The sequence below is a fragment of the Marmota flaviventris genome, chromosome 9 (assembly GCF_047511675.1).
Source record: "Marmota flaviventris isolate mMarFla1 chromosome 9, mMarFla1.hap1, whole genome shotgun sequence".
Taxonomy (NCBI): domain Eukaryota; kingdom Metazoa; phylum Chordata; class Mammalia; order Rodentia; family Sciuridae; genus Marmota; species Marmota flaviventris.
In genome coordinates this window covers 49,631,639-49,646,532 of record NC_092506.1, presented here as the reverse complement: position 1 = coordinate 49,646,532, position 14,894 = coordinate 49,631,639, and the positions used below count along the sequence as shown (strand labels likewise).

The following is a 14,894-nucleotide window of genomic DNA, read 5'->3' as shown; positions in this document are numbered from 1 at the left end:
CACGTAGGCTCTTTGCAAGGCCTGATGGTAGCCTTTGGGGAATTAAATTCATATATGACAGCTAAAGGCTTTGAGGAGGTGGTATTTCAGTTAGAAAGGTGGAAGCTACATTGCCTTTTCTGTTTTACTTAAGGAAGTCATGCATTATCACTTTTGCCTCATTCTTTCAGGACATAAGAGAGTTAGATCTTCCTAGATTTAAGGTAAAGGGATATAGAGAATGGTTAAGATCATGATGTAAATGAACAAATGAGATAAAAATTGAAGTCATTTTTGGAAAGGGCAGGTTGCTATAGTCAGCCTTTTGGCCAAAACAATTTTTATTCCTTCCACATGGAAAATAAAGTTGCTACTTTCCCCCAGGATCCCTGTGGCATCAGCTTGAAGCCAAGATTTTGTCATTTAAATCTGATACAGTTGCAGATCAGGCTCTTCAGGAGTGATATTGTAAATATAGCTCCTCAAGTGTATTTCAAATGTTAATCTGAAAACCTGTGTACTCAAGTAAGTTACTAGCTACTCATATACCCACACCCAACATATGAAGAAGCAGCATTGGATAGTGATTTCAGGCAGTATTCTTCACAAAGAGAAAATAGGAAGTACACAGCCAGTTCTGAATTCCAGTCAGGAATTTGTTGATAGTTTCTTAGTTAGGGTTCACTTCTACTCTGGGACTTCCTGGAGGCTCTTGACTCTGCCCTCTTGAGTCATCCTTTTGCTACAAAAATGATCTATGTGTGAAAATGAATAGCCTACTTACCCTTCTTCTTGCCTATTAAAAAGTTAAGCATCCTGGGCAGGGGTGACACAGATGTGTCACAGAAACTGCTGTTTGAAAGGCAGGATTTAGGAAGGAAGTAATTAAGATCTAAAGTGTTAGATAGACACATAGCAACTTCCTAGGATACCTGTTTTCATCAGCTTTTTTCTTTGCTCTGGCTAAAAGACCTGACCAGCACAATTACAGAGGAGGAAAAGTTTATTTAAGGGCTCACAGTTTGAGAGGTCTTAGTCCATAGAAGGCCAGCTTCATTCCTCAGGGCTTGAGGTGAGGCAGGACATCATGGCGGGAGAATGTGGTGGAGGGAAGCAGCTCACATCGTGATCAAAAAGCAGAGAGAGACTCCAATCACCAGATTTGAATATGTACCCCCAATGAACCACTTCCTCCAGGCACACCTTACCACTTTAGTTACACTCACTTAATCCCTCTCAGGGTATTAAATCACTGATGGGGTTAAGACTCTTACAACCCAATTATTTCTCCTCTGAACCTTTTGCATCGTCTCTCACATGAGCTTTTGGGGGACACCTCACACCCAAACCGTAACAACATGCAAGATTGAGAAGAGCTTGTCTCAAAGTGATCAAACTTTTCTAAAAAGGGCCACGCAATAATTATTTTAGGCTTTGTAGGCCATGTGGTTTATGTTGATACTACTCAACTCTACTGTTAAAGAGTGAAAGCAGCCAGGCTCTGTGGCACATGCCTGTAATCCCAGTGGCTTGGGAAGCTGGGGCAGGAGGAGTGCAAATTCAAAGCCAGCCTCAGCAACTAAGCGAGGCTTTAAGTAATTTAGTGAGACCCTATAAAAAAAAAAAGGGCGGGGGGGGGAGGGCTGGGGATGTTTCTCAAGTGCTTAAGTTCCTCTGGATTCAATCCCTGGTACCAAAAATAAAAAATAAATAAATAGAAGGAATAAAAGCAGCTATAGACGTATATAAATGAATGAACCTATATAAATGAATATTATTTACACAGGTAGTAGTCAGGATTTGGTGTGTAGGCCCTTGTTTACTGATCCTTGATACAGAGATGTCTTCATTTTGTATTCTGTCTGTCCCTTTTACATATAAACTAATGTGATTGTTTTAAAGATTGTGTGGGTTTTCAGTGTATCTCTTTTAAAGCAGTTCATTCCATTAGACCAAAACTATATTTTGAGATCACTTTGAGACAAACCCTTTTCAATCTGGGTCTCTTAGGAAGTTGCTATGGGACAATACCTTTAGATCTTACATCCTGCATTTCAAACAGCAAAGTTTCTGCACTACATGTCTTTAAGATCTAGAGTTCTTTTGTCTGAAAGATTCTTTGATCTATCTTAGGTTGTTTGAAAGTATTAAAGAATCTTACATTCTTAGCTTGGATGTGATCTATGCTCAAAAACCATTTCTTAAAGAATTCCTGGCTGGTATTTTACATTATCTCCAAATATCATTCAAATAGTTTTTGTTTGTTTGTTTGTGGTACTGGAGATTGAACCCAGGGCCTTGTGATGCGAGGCAAGCTCTCTATCAACTGAGCTGTATCCTCAGTCCTCAAACAGTTCATAGTTTTTTTAAAAAAGTATATTTTCTTATCTTTATTTATTTATTTATTTGTTTGTGGTGCTAAGGATCGAACCCAGTGCCTTGCACATGCTAGGCGAGCACTCTACCACTAAGCCACAACCCCAGCCCTCAGACAGTTCATTTGTAAAGATCATCTTTGTTCTCTTTCAGGAAGTCTTGACCGGATTAATTTTTATTAGGTATAGTTTCTGTTATCTTCCATATTATTACAGGTGACAATTTTGTGGGTTTTTTTTTTGTTGTTGTTCTTTTAGCTTCCAGTTTGTTTTTGGTGCTAGGGATTGAAACCAGGGCCTTGTACATGCGAAGCAAGCACTCTATCACCAAACTACAGTCCTGAACCCATTTTCCTCATTTTACGCCCTTACTAAGAGTCTCCTCAGAGCTCTTTAAAATCTTCTGCTAATATTCTTTCCTGATCCTTTCAGATTTCAGTAACTCTTCTCAAAGGCCTTACCAATTTTGTCTACCACCTGATTATAAAGCCAATATTGCATGATTTAGATTTTTAGAATAGTACCCTTCCCCAGCACTCCCAATAGTACTAAGTTACTGTCTTCTGTGCTGTATCATGTATCACAGCAAACTTAGTGTCTTTAAACAAGTTATTAGTCATAATTTCTGTGGATCAGGAATTAAAGACTTGGCCAGGTTCTAGCTCAGGATCTTTCAAATGATTGCATTCAGATAAGGACTAACACAGGTATACTGTGGAGAAAGTGGTAAAGGGGAGGAAGGGTGCAGAGCACCTGGGGTGGCCAGGCATCTTTCTCTCTTCATGTAGTTTGAGAGTCTCTCCATGTGGTTTCTACACATGGACTAGTTTGAGCTTCCTCGCAGCATGGCAGCCTCGGGGGGAGTTGGACAGCATACATGGTGACTGAAGGCTTCAAGGGTGAGTATTCCAGTGAGCAAGGCAGAAAACTTACCACCTTTTCTGACCTAGCCCCAGAAGTCACACAGTGTCACTTCTACTTCATTCTGTTGGTTATAAATTACCTTCCCTCTTGAGCGGAATATAGTCTGGGTGATATTATAGACGAGCAGGTAGGATGGGAGATAATAATGTGAGGCTAAGTATCAAAGCAGGAGTGATCATTGACTTCTGGGAATGTGTAGTCTAAAAGTAACAAAGGACATAAACGTTTTTTTATGTAGGCAGTTTTATAAAAGTTAAGTACTAAAGTCTTAAAATTTATATTGTTTAATTTATTCATATATTTACTTAGCCAAGGTACTGAGCTTTACACCTTGCCTGATTCTACATTAAACTCATGTCATTCATGGTATCCATTTTACTCATTTGCATTAACTTAAGTGTCAGCCAGATGAAAATCTGACTTGCTATTTATCTTGACGTAATTATAGTCTAACTCAGATATGCATCATGGATTCTTATAATGTGGGGACCAAGATGCATGGCATTATTGTATATAGAAGCAGTATAAATTATTTATTTTAGCTCTTGAAATTTTAACATTTCCTTAGTGTTAAAAACAGCATCTAGAACAACTGGCTTCATGGCTTTTGGTTATTTAGCTTAACTCTATGTAGCATAACTTCTCTGAATCTGATTTTTTTTCATCTGTGTGATTCTCAACTGGGGACATTTGACAATATTTAGAGCTATTTTTAGTTATCACAATGAGGTGGGGGGTGCTGCTGGCATCTAGTGGTAGAGCCATGGATGTTGCCAAGCATTTTACAGAACACAGAACAGTGACCTGCCACAAGCAGAGAATTATCTGACTCATTATTATAGCCAAGGTTGACAAGTGCTAGATTAGATATCATTAAGATTTTACACTACTTTACAGGACTGTGATTGACTATATTTTGAAGATTGCTATAATAAAGAATAAATATTCAGAATGTTCATCACTCGTCACAAACATTTTATTTGCTCTGTTATTTGTTTAATCAAAGAGTAATAGTGTAGAGTTTTAAGGGGTTTTGTTTAGTTTTTTTTTTTTAATCCCCCATAGTATTCAATCCAGTATTCAATTCAATTTTATTGCCTGATAAATATTTTATAAATTTTCACTTATTATGACCTTTCATATCTCCCCCACCTTTTTTTCCCTGCAATTATTGTTGGAGTAGTTGAATCCTGGATTGATTTTTTTTAGGGCACTTCATTCATTTGAATGAATCCGAAGATAAGAATAGGTGAGAATTATCACTGAAAAAGAAGTAAGGGAGAAAAACTTTTTAATAAAATAGATGTTGGAAAAATATGTTAACTGTGTGTGTGTGTGTGTGTGTGTGTGTGTGTGTGTGTGTGTGTGTAGATTCAAGTATAGTATACTGGCTGTGATAGTATTTAGTTATATATATATATATATATATATATATATATATATTTTTTTTTTTTTTTTTTTTTAATTGCCTAACCTCTTCTAAAAGCAATATGTCTTTTGTCTCCACCCCAAATACTTTCTATCTATGTGAACTATTTCTGTCCAAATACAGCTTTTGATGTTTTATTTTTTTTTTGGTTTTTAACAGATGTGTTATTTTATAATTACGTTATTGGATGAAATAGTTTTTCTTTACATGGTCCATATTGCCTCATTTTCCTGTATTCTGGATTCAAGATTTCTTTCTAAATGTATTGAATATGTTACCAAAATTACTTAGATAGTGATACTGTTTTGATTTTCTTCCCCATTTCTGATATTCCAGTTTTCTTCCATATCCCCAGTTTCTAAAGCTCTAATTTGGGAACTTTCTAAACTACATATAATGCTAATCCTTATTCTGGGAACATAAATGGACTTCTTTCAAAGTTGTTTTCAATAAATTATTTCTCAATAAATTTATTTTCTGTCTTCAGAAGTTGGGATTTTTTTGGTGTTATTTTATTTCAAAAAGTTCTTTCTTCCTTTTGGGTAATTATTGTTTTATAGTTGTTACTGCTCAGATTAGTGTTATGATATCAATGACTAACAGTGAGCAATAATAAATAACAGATACAATGATTAAGACCTTTGTCCTTTTTAAAGAAACAAAAAGGTTTATACTCCCTTATTTTTATGCAAAGGGACATTGGTGGGGTCATGGGGAGATGATATATTCATCTATTTCAGAAAGTTTCAGCATGAGTCATTGATTTCATAGCACATTCAGCTGATCAAGATTGGAGCCCAGTCAGTATTAAAGCGGAAGTTTTTGTGTGAATATTTCTGCATACTTTGCCTCAGTGATGCTAAAGATTTGGAATCATAACAGTATATTATAAATTCATAGGGAATCTTAGGAAATGCATCTGAAAAGTGTAGTTTAAGAAAAAAAAGCAAGAGGAAATTGATTGGATCCATTTATTTGCTTTAATATTTTATATAGAAAATTTGACCTTAAAGGTGTACTGCACAGCCATTAAGAAATAATTATGTATATCAGCAGAATTCTATTTAAGCAATGCTAAATTTATTTGTTGCTATTTCCAAAGAAAATTTTTTTCATTTTGGATTTGCAAAATGTATTCCCAAGATGCAGAAATGTTCTTATTCCCTGCTGGTTTGATACACTTGTTGAATTACATATTAAAATTATACTTTAATGTTAATATATTGGGGAAACTGGTACCCTGGGATTTTTCCTAATCTAGGCAGTATATGAATCTGTCAATTTTTCTTGTAATACAGGATGATGAAAACAATAACTCGTCTTCACAAAGCTATGGTGTTCCTCGAATATTTCACAAGTAATTCTTGGGTGTGGAATACTGACAATGTCAATATGTTAATGAATCAACTAAACCCAGAAGATAAAAAGGCAAGTGTTTTCTGTTTTATAAGTAAGTAGCATAACAGAAAACTATTAAGCAACCTGAGAAATAGATATTTTCCACAACATTATACAAACTTAAAATGCTTTTATTGTGGTTAGCACCTGCAAACCATGTATACGTTTGTACATTACTTTAGTTCTCCAGGTAAGCTCCACAATTAGAAAATGTTTAGTTCATTTAGTTTTAGCTTTAACTATGTTTATCAATGTTTTTCTCAAATATTTTCTTTCTGTCTGAAATATATTTAGAATACCAGAATATAGTTTAGTTAGGGGATTGTTAGTATTGAACTCAGCTCACTATTAGGTTTTATAACATGACCTTGGTGCACATTAAAGGTAACTTACTCTTTATATTCTGTCAATATTGTTGCTATTGAAAAGTCAGGAATTTGCTCTTCCTTTATAAGAGAGCTGTCATTTCTGGCTCATGTTCAGCTTTTCCTTTTATATTTGACGTTCTGCAGTTTCTCTATGAATATGTCTGGTTGCTTTGGTTGGGCTTCCTGAATCTGAAGATGGTATCTTTTAGCAATGTTGGTAAAACACATAGCAGCAATTTCTTGAAATATGCATTCAAATACCACCATTCTCTTATCTTTTTCCATAGTTCCTATTATATGTTAGGTCATTCTGCCTTCAGATCTTTAAGTGTATTTCACATTTTTTTTCTGGGCTGAAATCTAAATTATTTATTTAAATTCTATGGCAATCACAGCTGAGTTTAAACCATCTACTTGAATTTTGGGTTTCAGTTCTTATATTTCCATTTTTAACAAGTTCATCGTACTTTTTAATCTCACAGATATTTCTTAAATAGCCTATAGTATTTTTTTTTCTTGGAACATGTTAAAAATAATTTTTAAAAAATTTTCTACCTGATAATTCAAACCTAAAGGATGGATAGTGTCTATTCTGCTACTGTTGTTTGAGCTGAGTCTCACTCATGGCACCTTGTTTCTTTGTTTTTTATTGTTATATGTTTTCCTGTAAATTCATATTTCTTGAGAATTTATTTTGGAATTTTTTGAAGGTATAGATTGCACCTGCAGTGTCTAATGAGAATTATTTGCCTTTGCAAATAAATTTTGCACTAGCCTAGTATCTATCAGCACTAACTAGTTTGGCAGCATTAACAAGCCAGGGCTACTGAGAAGTACCTGATTAGGTTCTAGCGTAACTCAATTATTACCTCCTCTCTTTTCCAAAAGGTAATAATTGTCTTGGATCCTAATACTAAATGTTAGTTTTACCCATTTTTTGACTTTACACAAATGGTATCTGTCATCCAGTATTTTTTTCATGCTTCTTTTGATAGACATTTATTTTCAGTTTTGGGTTATGAACATAAGCACACATTTGTGTAAAGTGTGTATATATTCTGGGTCATTATGTGGTGGGTCATAAGGCATTTGTATATTCAATTTAGTAGATAAGGCCATTCTAAGTGCTAATGTATAACTCCTGTCAATCCCATACTACTTTAGTGTATAGTGGTATCTCTATGATTTTAGTATGCATTTTCTACTACATAAAAAAAATGCTTATGTAAAAATAGTGGGCGGGGAGAGCCAATAATCATGTTGAAAATGGGCTAGAGAAAAACAATTACAGAAGATGAGTGTTAACCATTTGAAAAGATAACGTTACACTCAATCGAGGAAATTAAATTAAAACTAGACTAAGTTTTTATTTATTACTTAGCAGATTTACAAAAAATACAGACTTTGACAGCATAGTCTGAAGAGGCCCTAGGCAAATGGACATCCTCATACATTACTGGTAGAAATGTATGGCATGTCTTTCTTTATTCTTTTATGTTCAACCAGTTTGTATCCTCTTTTAAAAGTTTTTTTTTTTTAATAAGTAGCTTATAGTTAGAGTTTTTTGGTTTTTTTTCCCAGCCTCATATTTTTATATATCTATATTTTTTAGTTGTCAGTGGACCTTTATTTTTTTTATTTATGTTAAGCATTGAACCCAGGGCCTCACACGTGCTGGACAAGCATTCTACCACTGAGCCATAACCCCAGCCCTCCAGTCTCTTTTTGACACTTTTTTGGAGAACTTAGTCCAAAACATAATTCCTGATAATTTTCTATTTAAATATTTCAGTACATTTTATGTGTCCTACTCGTTCTAAGTTCTTTTTTTTCTATTTGCTTTTTTTAGGTGATATTTTTTTCCACTATTTCATGTTTTCCGGTCTAAGTTTCATAGAATACATTCTTTTTCAATTGTTTTAGTAGGTTACTCTAGAGATTATAATATCTTTTCTTAGTTTAGCAAGAGCTACTATAAAATTTACATTTTCTCTGATAATAACCAATGCCTTTCTGCTATTGTTATTACATAACTTAATTTTATGTTAAGCCTCACAGGTTATTTTTGTTACAGTCTGTCTGTGCTGCTCTAGAAGAATACCAGAGGAGGGTAATTTATCATAAACAGAAGTTTGTTTATAGTTCTAAAGGCTGGGAATTCTTGAGATCAAGGGGCTTAGTATCTGGTGAAGACCTAATTCACCAATGATGGAAGGAGAAAGAGAGGGCAAGCATTCAAATTTTCTGCCTCAAGTCCTTTTATCATCAGTATTAATCTGTTTGTGAGGGTAGGACCTTCGTAATTTAATCACCTTGTACTAAGCCCCACCTGCCAACACTATTGCATTGGGGATTAAATTTCTACCATGTGCTTTTAGAGGGACATATTCAAATTGTAGCACAGTCTATGCAGTAACTATTTATATGATTTACCAGCATAATTGAAATTAATTAAATGAAATAATTGAAATGAAGATCCTTTTATTGATCTTCATTTCTTCCATCTCCAGACTTTGTAGACTCAATCTGGAGTTTTTCTGCCCTGAATAATCCTCTTTAGTGTAGTTACTTCACTGTGGGTACACTCATGTCATATTGTTACAGTTTTTATTCTTCAGGAAACATCTTTATTTCACCTTTGTTTTTCAAGGATATTTCCACGGGTGTAGGATTTTATGTTAGCAATACCTTTCTTTTATACTTGGAAAACATCTCACAGTCTTTGACTTACATTGGTTTTGGTGAGAAGTTATCCAGTAGTCATCTATCTGTCCTTTTTTGATTTATTTTCTGGTGCCTAGATGTGTAGATATATTTCTGTTCCATTTTTTTTTTTTCTTCCTGTGGGACAATCTCACACCCACGCCCATACCCATCTTTATACCCATCTCCTTTGCTAAGTCTCCCATCTTAGTGCAATATTTCTGTATTTTCATATTTTACTAATTAATTTATAGTAGCATTTCAAATGCCCCTCCCCAACTTACCCATTTTTAGGTAAGTGATGGTGTAAAGTGAATAATCTCCTTGTCACTCCAAATAAATTATTCCACTGAATGCTAGGAGAACTGAGCAATAGACAACTCTTATTTTGCTAAGAAATAGTATTTCTGTAAAGATTATTTTTCTGGATTTATCTATCCTTTTCATCAAATGGTCTAGTAACTGTTATCTATAGTTCTAAGCCAGCTTTTGTAACATGTTTTGTTTTTTTCCCTCCTAAAGTCAAAAGTATTCTCTAGGAAAATTAATCTGTGTGGTACACAAGGAACTATAGGAAGAAAAGAGAGGATGCAGATATAAAAGAACTAGAAATAAAATAGGAATATAAAGAAATAGACAATATAAAAAATTAATACTATGTTATAATATTTTGTTACCTTGTTATTTGGGATTGCCTTTTAGAAAAAGTGAATTTTGACAAGTTGTAGAAAAATTCCTCAGGAAAATATTTAACTTTTTGTTGTTGTTAATGTAGACCTTCAATATTGATGTACGGCAATTACATTGGGCAGAATATATAGAAAACTATTGCATGGGAACTAAGAAATATGTATTGAATGAAGAAATGTCTGGCCTTCCTGCAGCTAGAAAACATTTGAACAAGTAAGTTTTACATTGGTTTGATTGCATCTTGTCTACCTTATGAAATATTACACAACTGTTTTGGTAAATTGGTATATCTAAAATACATTACAAATGTATTATATTTAGGAAAAGTACTTACCTTTGGGTTGGAACTAATGGCAGTTGATTTGGCATGAAACTATTGAAAACTATCGTCTTCCTCAATGTATATATTCCTTAGTATGAAGTTGGGGTGAAATTTAGTTTTTAAAATCACCACTGTCTTCTCTTATGTTGCTATTGAAGAAGTAAAGATATTAGCAGAAAATAAAAATATATTTTTATTAAATATTTAAAGATTAATATTTGGAAATTAAATATTTAAAGATTTTTTTAACCCTACTCAAATAATCTCTATAAGAGAAGAGATATAGCAATACATCATTCAGCACAGAATTTTATCTTTGTAAAATAGTTATAATTTTCTTAGTCTCTTTATAAAAGTATACATGCTGATTAAAAATAAACTCAAAAAACAGAAGAATCAAAATCACTGGTAATTCACCATTCAGAGATGCAGATAATTTTAATGATCATTTCTTTTGTTTGTAGTATCTTTTTTGTTATCTTGGTAATATTTTCAAGACTTTGACATTACTGTACTTTTGATGCCTCATAACTCTATGCAGCTTTTTGCAGGGCAGCTAGTTGTGTGGATGAGAAAACTTGAGACTTAGGAAAGTTTTTATAGCAAAGCAAACTGCAATATTGATCTTTAACTTCTTATTCAAAGCTCTTTTCTCTGCACTGTTGTTCCCATATTGCAGTTCTATCTTGTAATACATGCTGAAAGTAATGAAATTTATGTAACATGAACACATACCTAAAGGTTTGTATTCCTTTCAAACACCATTAGAAACCATCAGAAATGTTTTGAAACATGAGCAAGGTAATATGACTGGTATTTGAGAATAGGAAGATCATCCTTTTTAGAGTTAAAGCCATATTTTACTCTTGGATAAGAACTTGTCAGTTGACCATTGACTGTGATTGTCAGCTTTGAATGAAGGAGTAAGTTTACTTGCCTTAAAACTTGAAAGCAACTAAAAATGTCAAAAATGCTTATTGTATTTTGTCTGTACTATAATGTATATAATGAACAAACCTTTTTAGATCAGTTAGGAAGCTCCAGAAGTTCAAGGCATGTATCTGTTTTACCTACAGATATATTATTCATGCCTAGGACAATACTGGGCACACAGGGATGCTCAGTAATATTCATTGAATAAGTTTATATTCTAAATACACTATTATGAAAACCCTTTGCTGTATTCCTATTTGATTGAGGTAGTACTTTGATGTATTACTGTGCAGGTTATTTATAGTCAAGTTAGTTTGAATTCCACTTTCTAACTTGAGGATGTCTACTCTGTGTGTGTGTATGTTATGTGTGTAGTGGGATGGGTACTGCAGATTGAGCCCAGGGGTGCTCTGTTTTATTGTAGAAAATATTGTCTAGCATATCTCTCCATTTGCTTTTCAGGTTACGGAACATACGGTATGGTTTCAATACTATCCTTGTGATCCTGATCTGGCGCATTTTTATTGCAAGATCACAAATGGCAAGAAACATCTGGTACTTTGTAGTTAGCCTGTGTTACAAGTTTCTGTCATACTTTCGAGCATCCAGCACTATGAGATACTGAAGACCAAGAATTTAGCTTTAGAACATCTATGCATATGGTGGTCTAAAAATGCACAAAATGTAAAATGTACTTAAAGTCATCTCACTTTTTGTCAAACATTAAACCATCTTAGATTGGAATGTGGAGTAAAATATGGTACATTTTATGTAACATTTAATGTTTATGCTCATAAAACCTAATGAACACACTGTGGTATGCCAGCTCAAATCTGTAATAGCCACCAAAACCATAACTAAACGTTTTGATCCCTGGAAAGAAAGGGATAGGGTGAGGGCAAGAGTAGGAAATAGGAACCCTGACCAGTATAACTGTGCAATTTTTGGGACATATTAATTAAAATATGCCTTAACATAATTTCTACTATTTAGTGCAATGGGTAGCATTTATTTGGACAGGAATACTAGCTAAGTTGGTAGATGTCTGATTCTTTAATGTTCAATTTTTTTTTTCATCAATTGAAGTGGGTTTGAGTTTTGTTAAGACTATAACCAAACTATTTTCACTTCATCCTATAAGTTATTGAGTGATATCAAACATGAAAACGTGTTCCAGTTTTCTTTTTCTGATTAAATGTCCAGTGCATATCATTTTTCTATAAGTAATCAGTTGCTTTATAATGAGAAGGCTATATATTATTCTAAAAACCCACTGGATCTAAATGGGTTTGAAAATCCATATCAATATATGCTGTGTGTTTTTAAAGGACAACAAAAACAAATTCATTGAAACTGTATCAAAAAGAATAGGAGTACTTTTTTCTTGTCCAAATTTCAGTCAAATAAAAATCAATCCTGTGAGATTGTGTTTATATATTGAAGCAAGAGGATTTTTTAGGACTTTATTGGAGGTGGGTGTAGGGAAGGATTCACCATACTTGGGCTCTCCTTCCTTTATACATTATATCATAGGACTTTTAAAAGGCTTGTACTGCTTTTCAAATGAGATCTGAAAGTGCATTATTATGGAAGAATGTATTTGCAGCTACTAATAACATCAAGAAAATGTCCTTGTGTGTAAGTAAACATTAATTTTGACCTTGAAAGCTGAATTCCTTAAAGAAAATAATACAAAATGTGTATAAAATAAAGGACTTTATTTACATACCATATAAAGTAGCAAACTGTTGAATGAGTTTGAAGATATCATTTATTTTTTCTGCATGTGGTTTTAGCTTTAGAAAGAAATGCATTATAGAAACAAGTAATAGCAAGAAAATTGATGTATATTTTAATGATACATTATAATTCCCTTTAAATTGCAATAGTAGTTTACTATTTTAACATATATTTGGTTTAACAGATTGTTCAGCATTACACTGTTCTAATTAAGCTGATCAAGTTGTATTGTATTTAAATCATCAGCAATGTATCGTGAATATGTTTAAAGGGTTCAGTTCACAGTACAAAGTTACATGTAACTTCTCAATTTCCTTTGTCAATTTAAATGCAATGTATAAAAAGTTTATTTTGATATTGTGGAAAAACTAAATGTAAAAGAAATCACCTTCTTCCATGCAGGTGTATAATCTTGAAAAAGAAAAATGCTTCCATGTTGAAGCCAGATTTTCTGTAGTAAAACTTTTAAACATTATTTTAAAAGAAATATGTATGTAAATAGCTATATATTCTTTGGAATGATACTAAAGTCTTTGGTCAAGGACCATACCTTGTATAAGGTGTGAGAGACCATGACAGTGTGAAAATGGAATAAATAATGATGCCTTGGATTTAAGGTGGCCCATATATTTACATTAAGTACTTCATCTCTCCAAATATATTTCCATAACATGTTGAAAACATGCTAACATTTGTATGACTTTTGTAATTCTGCCAGAGATACCTAGAATCAGATGAATTTTCTTTGTGTCTTAACAAGAGGATCAGGTGCAACTTGGCTAGGCCTGTGAAGTGCTTTGGGAGTATTTTGTCTTCTGAACTGTTTTACTGTTCTTATAATTTAAGTTAAATACGAATTGGGAGGGTGCTGAGGCTACTGTATTAATTTTGTGTTTAGAATTGTGTCAAAAGAAGGGTAATGGGTAAATTAAGTGTGTCATCCTAGGACTTAAAATTCTAAAGTTAGTATAAAGAGTGTATAGATTGTTAATCCTCACCAACTAGATTTTGGATTTAAGTCAGATTCAAAGATTTTGGAAATCTGTTCTCTGTATCGTTTCATAGACAAGGTTTTTAGTTCTGTGTGTATGTTTCTCACAAACTCATTTAACAAGACAGTTTATAAAATAGATTCATTTCATTTAGTTCATTTGATAAAACTGTATTCTAAAACATTTTAGATAGTTCCCATTTTTCACTCTTAATTGGGACATGTGTGTTAAATTGTGATGTCATTAAGAGTTTATTTAATTTTGATCTGGCAACACTATATGTCTTACAGCTCAGTGCAGAGAAACATGGCAATATGTTGTTCTTTGACCTAAGGATGGCATAGAATGAAGATTCTTTGTATTTGTATAATAAAGCTTGGAAGTGGGGGGGGGGGGAACTCACTTCTCCCCTTTCTTTGTGTTTGTCTGCAGGAACTGATTCAGGATTTTTTGGTTTGTATTTTTTGTTTTAATTGTAAACAGATAATCTTTTATAAGCAGTAAATAGAAGCATTATTGGGTGCCTTTGTTTGTAAACCAAAAAAGTAATAAATGAATCCCTCTATTTCCATTATAGTTTTTATTGTATTTTTATGTTCTGAAAATTATATGAGATAATGTGGTTAGGATTACAGGAAGCAGTTCTTAACGCCCCTTGTCTTCTTTAGGTGTCCTTATTAATTCTTATATCCCAATATTATTTAAGTCTGAGTTGCTCACACAGTATTTTAGGGAAATAATATATGCCAAGTGAATGCTTTTTTGTTAAAGTATTATTTTTGTGAATTAGCTAGAATGAGCTTGTTTTTCTAAAAACAGAACCAGGAGACCACCAGGGTGTCATTAGACTCCAGCTACTTTGTTTCATATTGAATCCTGTTAGTTTGGGTACATTAGTAATTTATCTGACTCCATATAAGGAATTACTCATTAGTGATACAGATTGAACCTTTTGGGGGTGAGAAGGGCAGAGTATATCAGGCTGAGGTACAGCTGAATGTACATTGGCCTTCTAAGCATGTGCTTGTAGGCTGACTCCCA

General features: G+C 33.4%; 1 protein-coding gene across 1 annotated transcript in view; it reads left to right on the top strand.

Moving 5' to 3' along the window:
* Window positions 1–14,429, top strand: part of Far1 (fatty acyl-CoA reductase 1) — a 59,435-nt gene extending 45,006 nt beyond the window's left edge. The window contains exons 11-13 of the mRNA XM_071616375.1: window positions 6,006–6,135; window positions 9,952–10,079; window positions 11,584–14,429. Of these exons, the coding sequence (XP_071472476.1) occupies window positions 6,006–6,135; window positions 9,952–10,079; window positions 11,584–11,746 (421 nt within the window). The 3' untranslated portion in view covers window positions 11,747–14,429. The remainder of the gene's footprint in view (window positions 1–6,005; window positions 6,136–9,951; window positions 10,080–11,583) is intronic.
* Window positions 14,430–14,894: the final 465 nt, after the last annotated feature.